The sequence below is a fragment of the Gouania willdenowi genome, chromosome 13 (assembly GCF_900634775.1).
Source record: "Gouania willdenowi chromosome 13, fGouWil2.1, whole genome shotgun sequence".
NCBI lineage: Eukaryota > Metazoa > Chordata > Actinopteri > Blenniiformes > Gobiesocidae > Gouania > Gouania willdenowi.
This window is the reverse complement of record NC_041056.1, coordinates 27,459,530-27,484,364: the sequence shown is the minus strand read 5'-3', so window position 1 is coordinate 27,484,364 and position 24,835 is coordinate 27,459,530. Positions and strand designations below refer to the sequence as shown.

The window sequence follows — 24,835 nt, the reverse complement described above, 5'->3', positions numbered from 1 at the left end:
GCATTTGTGTACTTCTTGAAATACAACTTTGAGGATTCGCTTTTGGGGCCACAATAAATTTCACAGGCCGCCAGTTGCCCATATCTGGTATAATGAGTGTTTAATTAAAGCAGCTTGATATTGTCTCATTTTGAAAATATAGCACCTATTTTAAGCATCACGTGAACTCCTCCAAAAGGTGCGCTGTGTAACCTACTGCCTGTCCTTCAGATAAGTGTCTTACACTGCCAGGGCACATTAGACCTCTGTCTAATCTCTTTTAAATGACTTTATATGCCAGCTGAATTCACAGCCTCTCCTGTGCTATCACGTCTTCGTCAGTCATTGTGACACAGTTTGCTCCACATGTAGAGTTAGGAAACGAAAGTGTGACTTCAGTAGGAAAGCACAGGCATCCCAGATCATGCGAGGTCGAGGGCTAAACACTAATTAGGGAAAAAAACTGGTTGCAGTCGCTGGCTATTTGTTGTGGGAAAAGCTCAGCCTCGCTCTTCCTCTGTCATCTATGAATAGATACAAAGTTGACAGCAGCCAGGAGATTAACGCGTCCAGCCAGGCAACCTGAAACGCTCCCATTACCCAAATGAATGAGATAGAGTGAAGGCGACGAGCAGACATTTATTGTGGAAGCATCACTCAGTAAAATAATAAGAATGTAGAGGAACTGACAACGTGCGCTAAGGAGATGTATTAAACACCCTTTCCATTTGCCAGTTTTAGCCATAATGTAGAAGAGTAAAGAACATTTGGATTTAAAGTGATATGCAACCCATCATGAAATGGCAGCGCAGATGATCAGTCTAAAAGTGAATAATAAAACTTTATTACTGATTTATGTAAAGAATGTCTTTGGTGTCCTTTATATCAACGTTTAGCCTACAAATACACGTAAGATCCTTTAAATGTGGACATCACCATGTTGGAGATTTTGGCTAATCAGTGTTGTCCACCTCACATCATGGGGTACCTGGTCCCCTCAACTCCCCTAGAGAGTCTACGGCAGTGGTTCTAATCTTTTTTGGAATGTGACCCAATTTCAACATCACATTTTTCTGATGACCCCAAAAACATTTTTTTTTTTGTTCCTTGAATTAGTTTTTCAGTGTTACAAATACAGTGTGGTACAAGCTCAGATATTTCTCTACTGCATTGTATGTGAACTAGATTTATATTTGAGAAAGTGAAAGTATAGAATACAGTTGTTGAAGATTATGTTGTGTTTTTATTTAGAAAATAATATGTAATAATATGAATTCAATCATATAAAAAAATAATTTCAATCAGTAATTTTTCTTAAATCAATTACCTGAGATTTCAGGCGACTCCAAAGTTGAAAAACACAGCTTTAGAATTACAGTCTATGCCAGTGGTTCACAATGTTTTTGTTGTCATCATCCCATTATAAATTTCTGGCGAAACTTTCTTACTCAAAAAATATTATTTCTTTCATGTTGTTACACATTTATTTGAACAAGATTTATACTTGAGAAAGTGAAAGTATAAAATACAGTTGTTTGACTCTGTGTGGTGTTTTAATTTGAAGAATAATTATTATTTTTTAATTGCGCAAAATAGATAAATACAAATAAATATATCAATCAATTTTTATTTAAAAAAAAAAAAAATAATCTAATTATAATGAGTGTATATATTTTTTATTTCATTATCACTAGACATTTCAGCGACCCCATTTTATTTCCAGACGACATGGGGTCACAACCCCATGATTAAAAAACCCTGGTCTAAGGAGAGACAGCGTTGTAATCCAACGTGTTAGCGCTAGGTTAAAAGTTCTTCTTTTGCTAAGATTTTGATGTTTAAATTAGACTTTAATAATGCCATATTTTTCTACAGATTCACGTGCTTTCCAGCTGAACAAGGTGGACAACTTAAAGTTAGAATGATCAGATGCCTTTAACAGTTGGAGTTACCTGAACGGAACACGTCCTTGAGGAATCACTATCAGGCATGGTTTGTCAAACGTGTCGAACCTCCACAAGCGTGCGTTTAAAATGCTTTTTTTTGCTTCGTCATAGCTTCTAAGACTCCTCTCATTCCTACTACTGAACGCTACATAGATAATAGTTGAGCACAATTGTGCAATAAAATAAATTCATTGACTTAATTGCAATAACAAAACCTGCATTGCTTGTGTTAAAAAGATTCTTGTAGTGTTGACCTTTGATAGCACGTGCAGACAAAGTTAAAAAAAAAATGATAAAAAATTACAAAATGGTCACCAAAGGACCCATTTATATTAAAATATCCTAATCATTTAACAAGGAAAGGCATATACATTATGACAGTGTTTATCAAATGGGGGGTACACAATGGCATTACAGGGGGCACTTGAGAGAAAGAGAGAGAGAGTGAAAAATTAACAAATGAAAGCATTGCAAATATGGGGTTTCATAATGTTTATTTTTAGTTAAAAATTATAATCATTATATTGACAATTAAAATGATATTGATTATAACATGAACTGAAAATATAAGATCCAACCCGAGGCGAGAGAGGACCGGAATTGATAAAAAAAGTAAATAAAAAAAACACTATAAATAAATGTCTTCACGAAGCGTGAAATACGGTTTCATTCCACTTATTTACAGAATGAGATTTTTAAAATGTGCGTTGTCACTCATTTATTCCATCATTATGCTCTAATGTTTTCTCACAGTATTCTAAGCAGAATGCTGTTGTCGTAAAAAGGGGGTACTTGGACTCAGAAATAAGAGAAAAGTGGTTTCATACAGACATTTGTTGTAATTCCATTTTCATAGTAAAAGTCAACTATTTATCCCTAAATCTGTCCAAATATATATTTTTAGCTACAAGCCGCAACAAAATGAATAAGGAATACATTATTATTTTTAAAATGCTTCATACATTGACTATATTTTGTGGGTGATGACGAGATAACATTCTATTTAGTCTGAGATCTGGACTAAGTTGTCGGGCCTTTCCCCTTTTCTCAGGGTGCACAAGTCCATTTTTATTTGCATTTCTCAGTCCAAAGCAGCATTTGTTGTTCCAACAATGGACAAAGAGCAAAAAACAAACAAACAAAAAAATACTCCAAAAATAACTCGGTTCAAACCTGTTTAAATAATCAGGGTTTTTTCCCCAGGTGTGCTGCAGATGACGAAACATCATCTTTACTTCCTTCTCACCTTTAAAGGCCAGAATTGTACATTTTTAATAATTCTTGGGGTAAATTTAGGGGACGATATATCATATGTTATCCCCTGCTCCGCCTATGTGTTAGGCAAATAAAATCCAGTTTATTGCAAATTTCACAGCATCATTCTAAATCTTAAGGAACACCCCATCACAAAGGAACAACTTTCTGCTTAAATTTCCATTATTCACTAAACTTGGACACTTAAAGTGAAAAAAAAAAAAGCAACCTTGAACAAACTAATAAAGTACCGGTACTTAATAAGTGCTTTGATCGTATGACTTTAACGTTGTTCAATCTCAGTGAGGTCAAATGTAAAGTACTTTCTGTTTAAAAATCCATTAGTGTTTCTAAAGATGTGGTTGATTCTCTCCTTCTGTTTCCATCTCAGCTTTTCATTAGTCTCAGCTTGTGTCCACGTCAAGGTCATTATATAAAACATGACTGTCAGCATCATTCTACCCATGTCATATAGTGGAGGTAGAATGAGTGGCTTTAGCAGGATTACACTAAAGATGAGACTGGACAGAGAAGAAGGATGTCAGCTCTTTTCTTTTTAATGTAAATAACAGCATGACATCACTGGGTTGAGTCCTGATGTGTTCCTTAACAAATAATTTCTGGACTATATAGAAGTTGTCATAGACAAAAGACTTAACAAGGTGGGGGAAAAACAGAGAAATGATGAAAGATCATCTATATATATATATATATATATATATATATATATATATATATATATATGTCCTTTTGTCTATGTTCATCATGAATTCTAGCATTCAGGTTTAACTAACACTATTCCTCCTAAAGCTAAAATAAATGAAATACCCTCGGGAAACTCTATGACTGTTGGCAAATGAAAAATATAACAAAACTTTTTTTAGTCTGCAATGTAAAATATTTGTTGATGACTAATCAAACTAAATGACCAAAACCTTTGAAAGAAAAAGGAACCAGTTTTGACGGCGTACAATGGAAGAAATGTTCCTAATACAAGCTGTTATTTACAAATCGTTATTAAACTGAAAAATAAACCCAACGTTAGTGTGGGTGGTGACTTGTTAATGAAGTGTTACCGTGTTGGCACGCCAGTTTCATGGCCAGTGCTACTAATAAATAGAGATTGTGTTTTAGACAAGCCAAAGGGTGTGTAGTTCTCGGCCAGGGTCATTCATGCTTTATACCAATGGCTGTGTTACAAATCGCATACTAACATATAATACACTACATATTCAACAAGAAGACATAGTCATCAACATCCCCCATTACATTGGTTGTCATTATAACTCACAACCTTTTCCTAAATGTCCTAAATCTAAGAACTTTGATGTATACATAAGAAAATATTATCACATCAGAACATAAAATTACTAACTGTTTTAAACGGTTTCTAAGAAAAGCTGTCCCCTTTGAAGATACCTCGAAAATGGTAAAGAAAAACGGAACAATGGCAATATCTCCGGAAAAAATAGTTGTGCACTTCTCATTTTATAACTCCATCAAGGTATTGATACCTTGAAGCCATACACCAAATTTGGTTATCCTATCTTAAACGGTTTCTTAGAAAAGCTGTTCCATTTGACGATACCTCGAACGGAGTCAAAAAAATGAAACAAGGGCTATAACTACAAGACAAATAATTGTGCGCTTCTCATTTTCGAACTCCATCAAAGTATTGATCCCTTGAAGCCACACACCGAATTTGGTTATCCTATCTTAAACGGTTTCTGAGAAAAGTGAAAAAATAAAACAAGGGCAATAACTACGTAAAAAATAATTGTGCGCTTCTCATTTTCGAACTCCATCAAGGTATTAATACCCTGAAGCCACACACCGAATTTGGTTATCCTATCTTAAACAGTTTCTGAGAAAAGCTGTCCCCTTTAACTCAAACTGAAGGACGCACAGACGGAAAGACGGACAACGCTCAAACCTACAGTATATCCCCCTTCAACTTTGTGGCGGAGGATAATAATGTATGTACTGTCTGCTATATACTATTAGGATTATTAGGATGGTGACTGTTCCCACTGACGTATACTTTCAAGTTTAATTTCAAACCTACAAATGCATCTTGGGATGCAGTGTGCTTCAAAAACCTGAAGCACACTGAGGCTAAATATCTTCATTAATTCGCCACCTTTGAAAGTTCTGAAAACATTTTAAGTGAGAAAGTGACCAAATATAAAACTCACAGAAACATACTGTATATCATGCCGACTTTTCGGATTTTTGGAAACCTGCCATTGTACAACTGACTAAACTTCTGGTTAACTTCAAAACAAGCTCCATATAAAAAAAGCATTAAAAGCTAATGGAAGACAAGATAAGATGCTTTTGTTTTGAAAAAAGGATGTTTGCCTTTTAGCTTGAGGCAGGTCCCAGGATGATTATACGTTCTGCTCGCAACGTATCATGGGGCGGTTGAGTATGACTAGTGTGCGCACCGTGCATACTTCAAAAATGTCGCGATATAGTACACGTCCGGGTATTTCTTGCGCACTCAATCTTTCCATACTATCTAATGTGAATGCACTACGGACTCATTTTGACGTCAGACTGTGAGTAGTTCGTTAGTATGACATTTTGAACACAGCCATACCATAATTAAATCAAACATCTGTTCTCACAGTGCAGCTTAAATAAATGTATAGAAAACTCTAAATGCTAATGCAAGTAAAGGACATTCAAACACTCAAAGAGCTCACCGGGAACAGATAATCACTTTTAATACCTGATCATTTGTGTTCATAACAGCTGGAGGCACTGTGTACAAATGGAGATGGGAATTGAGGTTGGAGGATGAGAAACTTGGAAATTTTACTCTCCAGTCAAGTGAGAAAAGGCTTGATGTGGACACTGAATAATTTACAATCCATCCTCCACCTTTGCTTTGACATTCGCTTCCCTTCATCGTCAAAACAGGGTTTTTAAACACTCACCTTTGGCAGTGGATTTACCAGCTAAACACCAAAGGAAAACCCCAGGAGCTAGTAAAAGGTTACTGACTGCAGCTTTTGTCTTGCCATTGAAATGTCACATTGTTGCCTGTCTTGCAGCACAAATGGTGCCGAGAGACCTGCGATGGACATTTATGTGTGTTTACCTCCAAGCTGTAGAAAGACCTGTTTAAAGGCCAGTCTGTGATTTGTTTGTGTTCTCGTCTGTTGCTTAAGCCTTAGGCAGCTAATTAGCAAACACTAAATCTAGGAGAATTATCAGGCGGACAGTCAATTAATGTGACAATAGTCTCACTATAAGCTAATGAGTAAACTTTTTTCCCTTCTTTTTTTTTTTAATGAAGTAAAACTTTAAACTTGGCCCCACTAGTCAACTTTTAAATAGGTTTGGTTTTAAAAATAATCTGTCTGCAAAGTTTTTAGAAGGGAAGATTTAATGCACAGATACCCACACTTAGATTTTTCATAGATGGAAACTAACTAAGCATGTGAATCTCCGTCACTGACAACAATTCGATACACTACCAGCGATACGATACATTAGCGATACACTGCAGCCCCTGGCGATACATTGCGATACGATTCACCCCTGTTCCCGATTCGATACGAGTTGATAATGATTTGACAGCGATTCAGTGATGAAAAAATTATATAGGGGCGACCGTGGCTCAGGTGGTAGTGGGTCGTCTTCTGATCGAGAGGTTGGGGGTTCGATCCCAGTACCTGACTATGTGTCGAAGTGTCCTTGGGCAGGACACTGAACCCTAAGTTGCTCCCAGTGGTCGACTAGCGCCTTGCATGGCAGTCCTGTCCCACTGGTGTGTGAATGTGAGAGTGATTGGGTGAATGAGCTGATATGTAAAGCGCTTTGAGACTGCTTCAGTGTGGTTATAAAGCGCTATCTAAAATCAAGTCCATTCACCATTTACCATATACAATGCAATTTTGAGCGATACGATGCGATTCAACATGATGTAAAAAAAATATACCAAAAATTTAAATCGTAAATAAGTTGCGGCACTTCAGTGGTGCTAGAGGCAGAGGATTGTCTGTATTCCTTATAAGCAGCCAATTTAAAAAAAAAAGTGCACATTTTGCTTATAATCTCTACTCGTACTATGCATCACTTTATGCAACTTCTTTTTGGCCTCTTAAAAAGCACAACAACAAAAACAGGGCTTTTCACAGGTAGTGAAAAGCCCACTAATGAACAGGTATGGATTCCTCACATTTGGAACCGTAAGACAACATCACTCCCAATGAGTGACTTAAAGTGACACTTTCAATAGTACAGCGACTGTGGTATCGATAGCAGTGAGCCCCTCAGTTTGTGTAAGGTTTAGCAACATTCTTTACAAACCACCTGGGTCTTGTCCAGTTTACCGTCTTTCTACGCCTGATTTAAAGTTTTTATGTGCGTCATGAATCTCATCTATTGCTGCTCTTAGTGACATCCATCTTGTTGTAACTTTGTTGCGGTAGAAATGTGCTTCCTAGCTTCAATCCGTGTTCAAAAAGAAACGCGAAGCAGTGACTGTGCATTCAATGTGCTTCGGAAACACAGGATAGAACAAAATAGCATGAAAAAATTGCCCCCAGACCCTGAAAACAAGAACAAGCGGGTCAGAAAAGAGATGGATGGATGGATGGATGGATGGATGGATGGATGAAAAAATCAATGCAACCATGGAATTTACAGATGCAGGCACGCAGTGACCGATGCATCACGATTTCACCCGTAAATTGTACTGATGCACACTGAATGAATCAATACACTCGCATTGCGCACGTTTGTATATAGATACCGATCCGTATCGATTAATCTCCACATGCTTATGGAAACATTTCATCTGTAGTTTCCGTCTATTTCTGGTGTAAATTGTACATAACATGATGGGATGGACATCTTTAGGATGAGCTAATCCTTATACATAAGGGCACTAGAGACTAAAATATTTTGGTAAATATTATCTAAAACTTTAAATGTAAATATTAAAACATTAATTCTGAATCAATCATTCATCATTTACAAAAAAAAACACAAGATTTAAAAAAAATACACATTTAATCAATAATTATCAAGCATAATGTCAACTTCCAATTACATCAGGTTAGATATAAATTCTGACAGTCATTTTACGTTTGGGCTTTGATTTCCTTTCTATTCTCACATGTAATCACACTGTGACATTGGCTTGAGGTATTTAAACTAATCTGTGTGATGACATTGAACATTTTTCCTGCTTTACAGGACTGTATACTGTCTGAACGATCCTATAGAAAGGAAAGATATGAAAGAAGAGAAATAGAGGCAGAAGATGTATTGACTTTACTGTATCTTTCATGAAAGCAGGAAGGCCACAGAGTTAGAGATCATGACAGTGGATGGATGAATTCCTGTGGACTAAAATAGCACTGGCCACTCCTTATATATAGCAGGGCGAGTGGACCCATCATGAGTCGGTCTCTGGACACTTGTTAGAAACAATGGCATTTCATTCACTGCACTCAACACGAAGCTGTCAGTCATTCAGCACACAATAATGTTTGTGTGTGTAAGTACACAGAAAGCGCAAAACACACATGAGGGGTTTTCAGTGGGGAAGTATGGAATATGGAGGAGATAGAAAAAAAAAAATGGGCCAGAAGTGGAATGGAAATATAAGTGAGTCAGTGTAAAGTTATGGGTTCGAGATCAAGCACAGAACAATACGGAGCCGAAATAGAAAATACTTCCTTTTTTATATATATATCATACTGAGACTTCTATCAAGTTAATATAAGCTTTACAATATGTATTTTTGTATATTTCTATTGTCTTTTGAAACTGTAGAAGTCAAAAGATTTAACCAATAGGTTTTAATAATAACTACGCGCACAAAAATCCAACATTGCCAATAATAAATTGCTGTAAATGTCTATTAATTGTTTTTCTTCTTCTTATGTTTAGACAAAAATAACACATTATGACAAGTTATGTGACTAGTTAAAAATATATGTTTGTTTATGTCGTTAGGGCAGTTAGCATTATCTTTTCTAATCCAATGTTACAGAGCTATGGACAGCTTTAACAGGCTGCCTGAAACTCAGCATTGCCCATCCAAGTACCGTAAGTGCATAACAAGAGTAGCTTTAAAAGTGAAAAAGGAGGTAATCTTAGACTGCAGTGATTTGAACTAAAATTGCTCTTATGGTGATAAAATAAAAATGTGAATTTTCTTGTTTTTCAGTAAAATATCACGTAATCATGAGGCCATTTGAAAATTATTTTGCTTTTATGTTTTTCTGCATTGATACTGTTCATCCATCCATCTATCCATTTTCAAACACGTTTGCTCCCTTTTTCAGGGTTACGGGGTCTGCTGGTGTCTAGCTCCAGAAATAAATGGGCTTAAGGCGGGGGTACACCCTGGACAGGGCGCCAGTTCAGCACAAATTAACACACAGACACAGAGACAGATAACCACTCACATACAGTACACACCTATGGGTAATGTATTGACTGCAATTAACCATGTCATGTTTTTGGACTGTAGAAGGAAGCACCCGGAGGTGGTTTCCCAGAGGAAACCACACAGAAAAGACCCAAGTTTCCACCTCGATAGCGTTTCATGGCTTTTTGTTTTTGAGTCATTTGTTAAGACCCAATTTAGCTTCTTGTTAGCCAGTGAACTATAGTCCTAAAACTGTAATGATTTTTACTAAGCTACTTTCTTGAATGTACTTGTCTCAACTTTGCAAAAATGGAGCAGATAAACATCTTTAAGGGATATTTGAGAGAATCACCATGACGGAAAATACAAGTCGGCTTTGGATCTCTTTAGTTTAGCCATGCAACAAACTAGCATCTACTTTCCACTGCACATCACAATAGGGTGACCATATTTTGATTTCCAAAAACACAACAATAGGGCTGACCTCGACATACTCACAGTACTCAACATTTTCTTGAATCTACCTTGTAACAGCAAAATAAACTAATAATAAGTAAGTTATTGTCAAAAAGGTTTCAAAAGTCATTTCTCTGTTTATAACAAAGACTCAAGTCAATCACCTTTATTATGCATTTTACCAATCTGTCCTCGAAAAATCTCATACATACCTTCTTACAATCTCTCAATCATTGAAACAATATGAGAAATATCTCCTCCAAGACTTTAAAACTATAACAAAACTCAAGGCTTACAGGACAGCAATTAATCATTAAACATATATTTACAATACAATAAACAACATTATTTTGTCTCTTAATCTCTCCCTCCTTTTGGACTTTGGTCCTCTTTCTGTTTTTCTCCTGGGTGAAGATTTTGTCAAAACAAAGCGGCATCTTTAATGATTCTGTCACATGTGAGAAAAATCACCATAATGAACCATGTTGGCTTTAAAGAGTAACTATTTCGCTTTCAGAAACAGATGGAATTTCTCTGATAGAGAAAATAATAGCAGGATTACGGTCTTTTATATTCACGTGCTCCTCGAAATGCGTTCAAGGTCCCTGGAAAACCCAGACAATTTCATTAACTTGTAAAATATACCCGGACAGCACGGACAAGACGTGCAAAGAGGACATGTCCGGGTAAAACCAGACGTGTGGTCACCCTACACAACAATATTCTGTAAGAGCTATGATACAGTAAGTAGGACTGGATGGCAGTATAGCCTTGGTAAGTAGTTAATTTAGTTATAGGTAATAAAGCAACAATTAATCCTAATCGTTGGATTTGTGGTAAAAGGAAAATCTGATCCTTTCTTCTAAAATAATCTACAATCACAAGGATGTGGCTGTGGTTTTCTCCACTTAACTGCTGTAATGCAAGTTACATTGTAGCTCATTGATTGTGCATGCTTGAGGAAGGCTTGCAGGTCATTTAGCTGAGACCAGCTGTGAGTGTATCAATTTTCTATCAAGTTGCTCAGTCCCAACCATGGCCAAAAGCACAGGGATACAGGACACAGTTAAATTGATTCCTGAGCTGGAGTGGCAGCCTATGCGATTGTCCGTGCTTCCCAAAGACAACAGAGATGAGTGTGTGTGACCCCTTTACGTGTCTAACCATTGAAAATTAGGCTGAGGGCCCTCAAGCAGATGAGTCACACCCCATGCCAGGATTTTCTCTTTGGTTTCCCATCATTTGTTTTTTCTTTCATGGCTGTCGAATAAAACGGATTTATACCGTCAATGGATGAATATTGGTTCAAAGACAAACATTATAAAACGATTGTTGTGAGACAGCAATAGAAAAGTGAAGACTGAGGTGGAAACATCCCTATTAAAGAGGGAAACAGGAAATAAGGGGGAAGTCAGCAGTAGGATTTAACACAAGGACATTTCTAATTTCCGTTGAAATCAGGCAGTGTGCGACTAAAATATCTTCAAATATCAAATACACAACTTTTAAAAAAAAAAATGGTAAAAGAAAAGTAAGACGTCAAATTGGACAAGTGGACAAATATAAAGGTTTTGTCATGATGTGTTGAAAAGTTATATTCCGTAATTTATCAAATAAGACTTATACAAGTTGACCTCTATCATGTTAAACACATTTTGTGTTCAACGTGAACAAATATCATTTGTAGTTGAAGAGGCTGATTCAGAATGTTTGTTTAAAAATATTTGCCTCTTGTTCACTCAAAACATTTAATTCAATCTTTTTCTAATTACATTTATTTTAGTATATTAGCACCTTCAAAAGCAGTAAATGTTGATGAAAAAATGTAACAAAAAGTATAGTGATTTAGAACATCGCCTTCTTTATCAACTATCATCTGTTCTCTCCTTGAATTATCAAAATAAAATTGTAATAAACTTAATCAGAAATACGATTACAGAAATGAAAGGAATATATTCCCTTCCCTGGTTTGTGGCGCATAATTGGCACTGCTAACCATTGAGGATGTGCTCTGTCCTGACCCTGATGAGCCAAATGTGAATGATAATTACCTTCAAATGAAGTCAGATGGTCATTGGTTTATTCTGTAACGGAAAAACCCACTACAATTATCCTGAGGCAGATGTTGGAAGGGCAACGGCACAAACACAACTGAAGATGAAAGGAAGCTAACGTAAACGAGAAGCTGATAACGGAGGGCTAGCTAAGCCTAAGCAAATGCAAACCCTTATCAAATAAGAAATACAACATCAAAAGGCACAAATGTAGGTCCTCCTAAAGGAACTGCGGTGTACGGAAATGTTTTACTATGTCCCACTAAACCTCTTATATAGCCTAATATTGTTGGAAAATGTGCAAGTTCAGGATCACTCAACTGTTCCTGCAAATGGTTCTCAAACTGTTACAACCATGATGATCATGGACACGAGAGCCAAAGCCGACATTGGCATGCATGCATTGAATCTGGCAGGCTTGATTGACAGCAGGGAAACAGGTTACGTCACTGTAAAAGCAGAGCAAGCATGAATCTGGCTCTTTTCAGTCCAATGTCATTCAAGTTGTATAAGCTATACAAATAGTTACTTTTTGGCTGCAATCTTAAGGTGCACAACATCTACTTGAATGCTATTAGCTTCAGGCAGTCTCATTAAAAATTAACTAAAGCCCAAAACATTTTTTTCTGCAGAAATATATATCTTGGAATTGATTCTTGTCCAACTGTTAACATTTCAGTCAAAGTATTTTAATTTGGTGTATTGTGTTGTAAATCAGTAAGAATGACTGCCCTCTATGGGTTGAAACCTGAATTTTACAATTGAAATTTGCTATTGGCTGAGAATGGTGGTTTGTGACGTTTTGGTGGCTTCTTACATCACAAACCAGGACTGTTGGCCCCGCCCCTTCTATAAAAAACTAGCCAGAAACCTGTTGATTCTGCAACCGGTGGTGAGTAAGTTGGATTGAGAGATTGTTCTTTGGAGATTTCATATTATAGGCTAGGGATGAAACGATTCACTCAACTCCCGATACGATTCGATTCACGATACTGGGTTCACGATACGATTCTCTCACGATTCATTTTACAAAATGGGACTGTACTTAAATGACTGAAAAATATTCCTTTATTTTTTGGGGGGGAAAAAAAACTAGAAAATACTGTACTATTTTCCTTTTATTTTTCATGGTCAAAAGAATCCCTTGATGAACTATTCAAACAATGAAATTTAACTAAAAATAAATCTAGAAGGCTATTCATTTAAATTCTGGTTCCATAGTAAACAATAAAAAACTGCATAATAGGTATTTTTCTTTTTAAAAGTGCACAATGTATTTTGTGCCTTAACAATTGGACCTTAAAAAAAAAAAAAAACAGTCTGCACTGTATTTGCGTCAGATATTTGTTTGAACCAGCAGAGGGCGCTGGTAACACAGTGGTCGGTTGGGATGCAGCTAAGTGCAGTGAAGAAGAGATGCTATGCTAGCAGACAGAGCTAATAGAAAAACGTGACTTTTACAGATATTCACGTAATATTACAGATATTATTTTGGTGCTAAAGGGGTAATGAATCATTTATTAACATATTTAAGAGTAGAAGGCGGCCAGAAAGAAAGTATTAGCAGATTTCGCCCGCCGCCATGACTTCTGGATAGCTCCCTCTGCTGGTTAAAAAAAGTACTGCGATTCAATTTTCACAGCATCGACGTGAACCTTGATACCTATGAATCGATTTTTAACTGCCTTACGATTAATCGTTACATCCCTATTATAGGCTGGAAGTATCTTTACTGCTCCATGATCAAGGCATTTTACAAATTACCTATTGTTGGCCAAAACCTCAGGGTTTAGTTACTTTTTTAGTCAACACATGCTTTACAGTAGTGATGAACTACACAGCCAATGAGGGAGAATCTTAAATATGCTTCCATTCAACATGAGCTGAATGAACAGGGGCGTTTACCACAGGTCCAAACGTATTCATTTGATGTACTTCCTGTGCTTTTTGTCCTCTTACTTCTGAAGTACTTCCATAAATGCCACAATACATTTTTAGGCTCAAAGCAGGGTTGGTGAAGTAATTCCTTTGGACTATTTCATAAAATAAGTTCAAAGTGACCAAGCGAGGCACATTGCTGCCTCACTTCAGCAATATAAAAAAAATTGAATGCCATACTCACTGCAATTTATAGTAACCTTTGTTCAAGGACAGTTTATGATTAATGACCCCTGTGGAGTTCAATATACCTGAAGGACCCCCAATTGACTGCGTAACATTTATTCTTGAAGAAATGATGGACTTTTATAAAAAATCCTTTTTTATAAACTCTTTCAGGTATGACTGGAGTGAGCCCAGACCGGTGAATGACTGTATGGTCCGGTGACTTGTGACATTACCTGTCTGTGATCACCCTTGCAAAGAAAATCTCTGCCCTGATCTCATAGTTACAAGACTGCCAAGGTCACTATCAATTGACATTACATTTATTTACCATTTATGGACGGTATATAGACATAACAATGTAATATTTACAGAAGATTGTGATCAGAAAGCCACACACCGTGATAATAGATTAAATAGACAAAACACTCTAGCTCTCACACACTGTACATTTGTGCAAAGAGAGCATTGGTAAGACACACGCTAAAGCCAAGAGTCAATCCATAACCACAAACGCTGCATATTGCTGTCAAACAGCATTTCATAAACAGTACATACACAAACACACATGCACATACACACATAAAGAAAGAAAAAAGCAGGTCTGCAGCAGCAGATAAATGGGCTACAGATAACATAAATGCATGGGGGATGAGACTGAGGGGGAGGGGATGTAATAATATAAACTTTCAGACACAAGCAGTCAACCTCCTGCTGTTCAAGCAAACAGAGGGCAAATGTACAGTACGAGTGGATACAGAGACAACACGTGAAGGGAAAACGCAGAAGACAAGCAGACTGTAAAACTGTGTCATTCTCCGTTTTCCGTGTAAACGTTAGAAAACCGCAGGGAATTTTCCTTTACTTTTTAACACAAAGAAGGCGGTGCAAAAACATTTCTCAATGTTGCACTTTCTTTTGTAATGTCTGGCATGCCAAGCTTTAATCATGATAATCAGTCTGTAACTTTCCCTTTTTTTTGTATTCATTTAGTACATCTGCTTTAATGACTAGAAATGTGTGCTCACAATGAATAGCCAATTGTTGAAAGCAACGTTAGAGGATCAAAAAGACACAATCAAGCCTATAATAGACATCCCTTAGAAAGAAGCACCTTAAAATTGTCAGCAATTGTGCCAAGATAATTATGTAACTACAGAGAGAAGATGACAGCAGCACTGCATGCTGTTGCACAGAGTGTTTTAGCTGTTGCTAAAGCATCTTCTAGCACATGGCAATTGTGCACAAAATTTTAATCCTAAATAACCTAGAGAAAATATTCCAAGAACGCGATTAAAAGAAAGAAAACTACCTGGTGCATAAAGACCGAGGCACAGAGACAAAAAAAAGCACAGTTTTTAAGGGGAAAATGGTTCTGGTTTCATTGTTTTTAGCAAAAGCTGCTGTTATTTTTATATATTCTAACATGTTGCAACATGTATCCAGTTCTTTGGACCACCATCATGTAAGAATCAAGTGCCTGATTTGAATAGTTACTAATCCAGCTTTGCCTCGAGGGTTAAATTTTATACCATCTGAAACTAAATTATGCTCACACACTGAAAGACAGAGGTCACCCTCACTTATCACCATTTGCAAAATGAGTTGCACCCTATTTTGATGCAACCTATTTTAGTCCTGGCTTTTGGAACAAAATACCAAAGTGCATTTGGTGGCACACACTCCATTAACTCAGACGTACTCTTAACACTTTGATAAAGAAATAATAACCATTGTTTGTCTGCAGTGAAGCAGTACTGAGTAAGCAAACTCAGTCTAAACTCTCTCCTCAAATTGCAGTTTGACTATTTCTGCATGGCTGCTTTAATGTTAGTGAAGGCAAACAGGTTCACCCACAGGGAGAAGGATGTTTGTGTGAGTGTGTAAGGGGAGTGTTGGTTGTCTCGGCCTTGCCAACATCATATACTGTTGGTTTCCAGGTGGGATATTCTCAGGAGTCTACTTTCAGACATGGTAGCTTTAGCAGTAAGATGAACCAGCTTCAAAACAGCATGAAGAGAAACTCCCATGTAGAGGTGCGTTTGGATAGTGAGCTTCTAAGGAAGTAAAGTGTTGTATTATTTATTCATTTAAAGTTGTATCTAAGGCACAACATAGCAACCCTTATTTTACGAGTGATTAAGAAGTATTTAACAAGTATTTAATTGAGCAGTGCTTTGAGGTTGTGTTAGTGAGCTGCAAAGTACTGTATTCTGGAGTGTGGTATCTCATCAGCTGGGTCTGACTCCTGGATGAAACATATACATTGAAACACAAGCATCAACAAGTGCCCCGAAACTACTCTTGTGTAGCTATGGTGAAAATAATGGTTTGGATCTGAAAACAGAGAAAAAGGACTCGATTGCTGAATGAGAAACCTATTATGGTCCATCAACAATGGCTTTCCTTTCTTTCTGCTCTGCTCTTCAAAAGCACTAAGATTACACCTTATTTCACCACCACTACTCAAAACCACTCCCTTATGTGTCCCAACCATCATTTCCACTGACCCAGATACCATCATGAGTGCGGTCAACTAGATGTACTCCTAGACAATCTTCTACAATGGGTCTATCTGTAAACTGTAGACCTACTGAACCATAAAGACCTCAAAGTAGCCCACAACTCTGGAACAACAAAGACATTATGAGCAACCAAAGTTTTCTTAGCAAGACAGTCTGCTCATGAGTGCCTTTCTCATTAAGCAATGACACAAACTTCACCCACCCTTCGTTATCCTCTTTCTCTCTCTCCTTTTCTTTAGCTTTGCGAGACTTGTGAAGGAGTCCGATCAGAATCACAGCTGCACGAATGCCGGCCTTTTTGTTGTGGATGCGTCTACCAGTCTGAGACATGCTTGGTGTCTCTGTGGGGGGTGGTAGTGGGGGTTCAGGTGAGAGGCGGTCCAAGGTCAGGTCAGCTCCAGGACTCCCGAGGGGCAGGACCTGCTTGGTCGGAAGTTTTCGGGGTTCCAGTGTGACCTCCGTACAGCTTGAACACAACTAGAAAATAGTCTTAATCTCCAAACGGAGAACCTTCTTGAGTGATGTCCAGTTGGCTGGCAACGCGCCTGACTAGTCAGACCTTTTTATTTACATCCAAAAAAACAGCAATCCAAAAAAAAAGACTCAATCTAAAGTCCTCTGTGTTTTCGTAGGCACGAAAAACACCTTTGTGTTTTTTGCTTGTAATATCAGTAATCCAGAATGTCACTGCTGGACACCAGCTCAAGGTGAACTTCTGTCTGCATTGTATGCACCTCCAGCAAGTCTGTACATCACAGCTCGAAAAACAGCATGATCCCTGAAGAGAGGATGTAGAGTTGTAGCCTCGCAGACACACTGACTCAGACACTGCATCTCTCCTTTCTGACTACCTCTGCCTTCACCTCTCCTGCTTTCTGTAACAGTCTCAGTCTCCTCTCTTTCTGAGCCTGCTGCCGCTCTGCTCCCTCCTCCTCCTCAAGTTGTTCCCACCCCTCCTCGTCTGATTGGCTGGACACATCAAGGTACCGCCTCATCCTGCCCCTTCCATTCTCTATAACCCTCTCCCTCCCTCTCCTCTTGCTCTCTGTCCTTGTTTCTACCTTGTTAATAATTTTAGATTCATCTTCCTGACCTTGTTTTATCTGTACTTGATTTTATGATTTCATTTCCAGGCACACACAGGCTCAACCAAACCATTGGATCCACCTCTTACGAACAAGCCCTCTGACATGCACATAAAGACAGGCGTGCAGACTTAGAAATCTTGATTTCTCAACCAAGGTTGACAAAGACAACTGCCCTGTCGGGAAACCATGTATAGACAATGAATGTTTATGTAATATTAAATCAGCAGTTTAGTGATTAATGTGCCAATCATGGTCAACTTACCAGGGAACCAATGTCAGTCGTCAATGTGTATGTGTGATGGAAGCTCTTTTTAAGCCAATTCCCAGAGGTTTTCTTTCTGAGTCACATACAGTCGTATTTGGTGTTGATGATTTTTGGTAAGGGTTTTCCTGATAATTATGTTTGGCTGGGGCACAATAACCCCAGTATTAGGCCTGAAAAATATCTATATTCTAAAACTGTACATTATTCTTTTTTTTCCTTTTTGAAGGTAATATGCTTTTCAGATTTGAATACCTGTGTTGAATACGGTGTTTTAGATTCGTGTTTCTCAAATGGAGGTTCGTGTACCCCTAGGTACGCAATGGCACTACAGAAAGAGAGAGAGAAAATGAAAAATGTACAGATAAAGTGTCAGTCTTGGTCCCACCCAAGGTGTGAGATGTACAGAAATGATAAGAAAATATAGAAATAAATCTAATCAGGAGCCATTAAATCTGTAAATTAAATCTAAAGTGTTTTTCAACCTTGGGGTCAGGACCCCATGTGGGGCCGCCTGGAATTGTATTAAAATAACACACAACTGTATTTATGTACTTTCAGTTTGTAAAATATAAATCTAGTTCAATTAAAATGCAGTATATATATATATATAGCTCAAACGTGATCAAAAACGAATTCTAAAAAACAAAATGTTTTTGGGGTCGCCAGAAATTCTTGATATTAAACATTCCAAAAAAGATTGACAACCACTACACTAAATACTAATAGTTTCTTTTTACTTATTTACAAAATGAGATTCTTTAAAATGTATGTTATCACTCGTTCATTCCACCATTATGCTTTTGTGGAGATTCAACCATGAGTAAGTGTAATATTTATATGTAAAATAAGATCCACCTTGGACACAGAGTACTTTATTTTGATAATTAAACCGGATGTTTTATTTTGTGTCTGTGCATGACTTCCTGTCCCACACGGACTGATCTTTACTGAATTCATCCGCCGTGCTCTGGCGTCCAGCTCTGCGCATGTGTTGTGGAAGGCTCCGGACTGCCGGAACCGTGACACAGCGCATCTGTAAGCGCTGGAAACAGACGCATTGACTAGAAACGTATCTGTTCCACACCTGTGTCACATACTGAGATTATAAACCTAACCCTAACTTTAACCCTAACCATAACCTAATCCAAAAAACAAATAAAACATTGAAAACAAAAATTAAACAAACATGAATTTTTTTTTTTTTTTGTAAAAATTCATTTTCCGGTTGTACTCGTACGCGGATGCGCATATACAACCTCAGTACAATGTGCACTCAGTACATGACACTGGCACGGCGGCATAGCCGACACGCATCCAGTGGAAATTGGGGGTGAGACACCTTTTCAAAAGGTGAACGGTAAATTAACAGAAAAGATACATTGATGAAATGGTTCACTAATCAGCCACTATTCAAAGAAGTTATATTACAGAAAAAATGACAACACACATCAGAACATTGTTTTTGTCATTGCGTCTCCTGTGTTTGTAGCGTCATGGCAACCAAGCAGCTTTCAGAGGGTCTGTTGGACAAACCCCAGAGGAAAAGAAGAGAAATCTTTTTTATAATTCCTTACATAAATCTGCTGGTTCTAAATCTTCAGCGTTGGGGCTTTTGATTGACACACCAAGCCATCATCCCCTTTTTCATCAATCCACCTGAGGATTTTCCCAGGTACTGTGTATGGACCAACTCACCACTATCACTGATAAACAAATAGTTCCCGGCGGGAGCCTGTTATGTGCACGAGCATGCACAAATACAGTTACTTGTAAAAAGACTCAACCATTCCACTTGAGTCCCGTTGTGCGTCATCACTTTGGGAAATGAGACACCTGAATCTATTTGCTTAGTCACAAACACCTACCTGCTATTGTTTAGGCCCTTTTTCCTGTTTCATCTCAAACACATGCACAGAAGTACACTGGACTATTGCCTGCTTGGATAAATATTATCAGCAGTTAGATGATACTTGAGCTCAAGCAAATATTTACACCCTAAACACATTTCTGCTCTGACATGGACTAAATACTTATGTTTTACTTCCTTGTATTTCTTCCTAATATGTGAACTGTCCCAAAGAGATTCATTACCAATTTTTTAATTAATTATTTCAATCAATAAATCAATTCCACGCTGATTTGGCTGTTCCAAGAAAATGCAAGAGTATTAATTTGTACATAGAGATTGACACATCTAAAAAAAAAACAACAACAAAAAAAAAACGTGCGTGGAAAAAAGCTGCAGTGTGTAGAATCGTGAGACTGGAATGGAAACTTCCCCTTTTCAAATCCACCGGCATCCTAGCAAACACGCATGATTGTGGAGCTATTTGCAGTGATTTTTATTGCTGTTTTGCTAAATCTGGCAACTTTCCAACTTCTCTTACCGACTTTTTTCTCAAAAGTGACTATTGACAAATCTAGCAACTTTTTCTGTTTTCTGATATTTTAGAGACTCTGAAATGAAAGCTAAATAATTCTGTAGTTATGGTCATCAATGAACAACTGGTGCTAATGTGAGCCCCTCCCCCATCCCAAAGCACTCAGGTTCACAGTAGCCCCCAGCCACAGCACTCCAAGCGGCAGGTCAGAGCAGAGAGGAGATCCACACTGTTCCACATTCATACTGCAAATGAATAGTACATGTTCTCTTCACCTTGGATATGCTTGTCAAAGGTTTACACACGTTTTATTACCTCCAACAAAGAAGTTTTCACCGGCGTTTGTCCGTTTGTCTGTCTGTTAATGTGTTTGTTAGCAGGATATCTCAATACTGGATACAATTCTGGATACTACATATAGTATTGAGAATAATTTTTGGAGCATAATGCACAGGTTTGGCTGGTTCTAGAGCACCACCTGCTGGTGACTTTGCACCTATAAACCTAGTGGAGGTTTGCACTCTCTAAGTGCTTTTGTTCTGTCTGTTATCACTCTCCCCCCGACCCAAGTACGTGGCGCGAACTCCATGCGGTCACGGACATTGGCTTTTAGTCTACTCGTACCAAGGTGGAGTATGTTCCACGTACGTTCTGCCACATCATCGTTCTTCCTTTTTTGGACTTGCTTTGCCATGTCAGTTGTTGTGCCTTACACCACGATACGGACTTTTCCTGCCGAAATGCCTGCAATTGCACTTTCATTACCGATAGATGTCGACTAGCCAATAGTAATGTCAAAACAGCTGATGGAGCACGTTGTTTGTTAAAAGATCTCTGATTGGCTGAAAAAGAGTGTCAGGCTCCTTGATTTCTAAAGCTGAAATACAAAGCCAAGAAAAGGCGCCGAGGTCAAGTGTCCTCTCAGATTACTTTGAGTTACAATACGCTTAAAGGTTATTTTAGATTTTTGACGAAATGATGCCAAAACAAATTTACATACTACAGCTTTAATGTGCATGTCATTTTCCATGACACACTACGAAGGATGTACAACATATGGTTTTTGCTCGTAAACACCCTTTTTTACATGAGGCCAAATGGCAGCATGTTTTCTACAATGAAACAGTTTAATCGTGAGCTGATTGGTGCATTCAGTGTATAATATGTTGGGCTCCTTTCAGAAAACTTAAGTTTGTCTCTGAACGCACAGAATGTGCAGAGTTTCCTAAACTCTCCAGTCTGCAGTATGTTTTTCAGTACCTTGCTCCAGGTGGAGAATTTTAAGTATCAAAGAGAATTATTCACTAGTGAGTGTCTGAGGGAGTTTGGGATTGACAGGAGTTGCACAGGAGTGCAGTGATAAGCAGCTGTATTAATGAGAGCGCTGCACTGTTGAGGTGAAGGGAGAGCTAAGTTACAATGCAAATACCACACTTGTGGTCATGAACTTTTTGAGCATGACTTTTACAAACATCATGTAATGAGATTCCCTCGCTGGGTAGAAATAGTCTAATCCTGGCCCACAGTGTAAGAGTTTTCAAGATACTATATTGGAAGGAGCTGAACCAAACTATATAATTAAAAACAGTAGACGCGCATTCACTTCTTTACTTTCACTCCCACACACATGCACAAACAGCTATATAAAGCAAGGTTAGCAAGTAATCAGGGCTCTAGCATGCCTCCTATCGATACATACTTTTTATTCTGGAGGTATTTCCCCCCAAAGTTATTGAACTTCATGTAGCACCATTTGTGGTACAGCCACGAAGGTGTGTTTAATGCTTTCGGGGGAAAAAACTCATTAAAAAAAAAAACAGTCCATTACTACAAGATAACTCTGAAATGCCAAGTTGTCATATAAATGAGCCAATGAACTTAATTCAGAAAACTGTCATTACTTGCTATCTCTGAATATCATAACCTGATACAGAAAATGTGTTGCAGACTTGGAGTAAAAAGACCAAATTCATCAGGACATTGTTGAACTTTAGTGTCGCGCTTCGTTTAAGATGTCGTTGAAACTATTTTTTTTTACCAGTTTCTTTTGTGTAACCGACGCGCCATTTTCCCCCCTATCATGTTAGAGACGTAGTAAAAACATTGGTATTCATTGCCTAGAAAATTTAATTTATTTGATAAATGCATCACTTCTTACTCCACTTCTTAAATTCACAATTCATAGCTTATGTTTTCATATAGTTCAGGGTTTCTTATAGACAAGCAAGCACCATTCTTACGTTTGAGCACAGGTTTTATTTAATGATGATTATTTGTGACCTATTGTGAACTATGTTCTACAGTGTAGCATTAAGTTTAGGTTGTAGCATGACTCTTTTAAAGACACTAAACTTATCATCCATCTGCCTCCAGATTCATAATTACAAATGATCAATGTGATGATCCATCTCTGTCTTCATGCTGCTTGGCACCATCCTTAAAATATATATTTTCTGCTGTTATTTGCTGATAATTATAGTCCATGGTGTTTATCTAGAAAATACTGTGGAAACTTGGAGTCTTTTTGCTTTTAGACAAACAGGGTTGTGTTTATGCCCTTCAGAGTGGAACCAAAGTAGTTCCCTTTTGCTTCAAAGCTGTATTTTTTTCGTCTGTCAAATCAACATCATACATTTAATCAACAATCAAGGTAACTCCAACGTTCTTTTTTCAAATATTCAGATCTTTTTTTGATACTTGCTTGTTACCTCTACCAAGGACATTAAGCTTTCACCGGCATTTATTCATGTGGTTATTTGGTTTTTCACAGGATGACGTCTAAAGTACGGGTTCTAGCTAAATCAATATATTGAACAGTTGGAAAAATTCAAACAAATCCCCTTTTCTCATTACTGGTGAAAATCCAAACATTTATATTCATACTTTATGAAATGTAGGTTGGTTCCTTAATTACTATGCCAAGTTTCATTTAAATCAGATCAGGATTGCACATTTTATCATGATTTTTGAGGTTCTTGATCTGAGGTTCAATTCCTATTATTTTATTTATTTATCTTATTTATTTGTGACAAAGGACAATGCGCATTAATGGACAAATATGTTAATGTAGCCACAGGCTAGTTTCCATCTGTCCCCGGTAGGTTGATGTTGTGTACAATAGAACGTACATGAAAAAAAAAAAAAAAAAAAAAAACAGAACTCTAAAATCAGACATAATGATCTAAATGATCAATATCATGACCCAAGTGTCGTGATACGTATCATATTGCAACATCCTTGCCAATACTCACCCCTAATGTTTATGTGTATTATTATTGCATTGCAAGAAATTTTGTTTTTTGGTCATTTTTACAATCCACCAGCCAAGGCATATACTGTAAAACCTTTAAATGTCAATTATAGGGTGTGAAAACAGCATTTCCTTTACTTGTTCAAATATAACTTTTGGTATTTACTATAATTCCTATTATTATAGTATGCCAACCGGCAGAATCAACAAATGATAAAAGGATGCTTACAAAGCCACTGCTAAAAGCCCCTTCATTCATTTATTCATTCATTCATTGCTGTGAAGCAGAAGTGCTAACCACAACACTGCCATGCAACCGCTAAAAGCATCTATTTATCGTCCAGACAAAGCAAGCAGAAAGAAACAGACTTTGACTTTAAACAGTGAAGTCGGGCTCTGCCAGCTGTGCACTGGTTTCTGCTTTTACAAACATGGATTCATTCTTCACGTCTGTTTGTGGTTATTTTTTTGCACACAAATGTTAACTTAATTGGTGACCTTCTGTAAATGATAGCAAACGATGTGGTGTTGTTTTCCTCCCACTCAGTTTCTGACTGGGATTGTGTGTATAACGTACCTCTGTGACCCACAGGTGCTAAAGTAGCTCCAGCTAACGCGTGATCTATTCTCTGAAATCATTCACCCATTTATACACGTTGTTTAATTCCTAATACATTTTTTTTTTTTTGCTCTACAGCTTTGGGTGGATTATCAACAGAAGTGTCATCAGTATCAAATTGTGTTTGCTCTCACACTGTGCTTCTTCTCCCAAGCTCTTCTCGCCTTTCTAACAGCAGCACTTCTCTTCCTGTAGCTCTTCAATCTGTCTCCAACAGTTGCTGTGACATCTCTCTGTCTTTCTCTCCTTCCCATTGGTGTTATTTTCCGTCAGGCTATTCCTTTCCTCCTTATAGCTTCCTCATTCTTCACATCCTTGATCTCTGACTCACATTATGAAAAAGACCTTTGAAGTTAGCAAGCCTAAAATTAGCATTGCAACAACCTGAGTCCAACAATACCATATTAACCTCTGGGAAAAGTGTTTTCAACAAATCTAGATCACTTTTGTTACTGGGATACATTACTGTTGTTGTCATAATTTAAATGTTATTTTCAGCCACTCGTGTCATTTAATCTTTT

General features: G+C 37.6%; 1 protein-coding gene across 7 annotated transcripts in view; it reads right to left on the bottom strand.

The window, feature by feature from the left end:
• Window positions 1-24,835, bottom strand: part of rap1gap2a (RAP1 GTPase activating protein 2a) — a 140,280-nt gene that overhangs the window by 52,274 nt on the left and 63,171 nt on the right. For 4 of the 7 annotated variants that reach the window (XM_028463845.1, XM_028463849.1, XM_028463851.1 and 1 more), the window contains exon 1: window positions 16,914-17,598. The exons of the other annotated variants lie outside the window; for them this stretch is intronic. In XM_028463845.1, coding sequence (XP_028319646.1) covers window positions 16,914-17,041 — 128 coding nt within the window. In that variant the 5' untranslated portion in view covers window positions 17,042-17,598. Of the gene's footprint in view, window positions 1-16,913; window positions 17,599-24,835 lie in introns of those variants that run through there. 7 annotated transcript variants of the gene reach the window in all.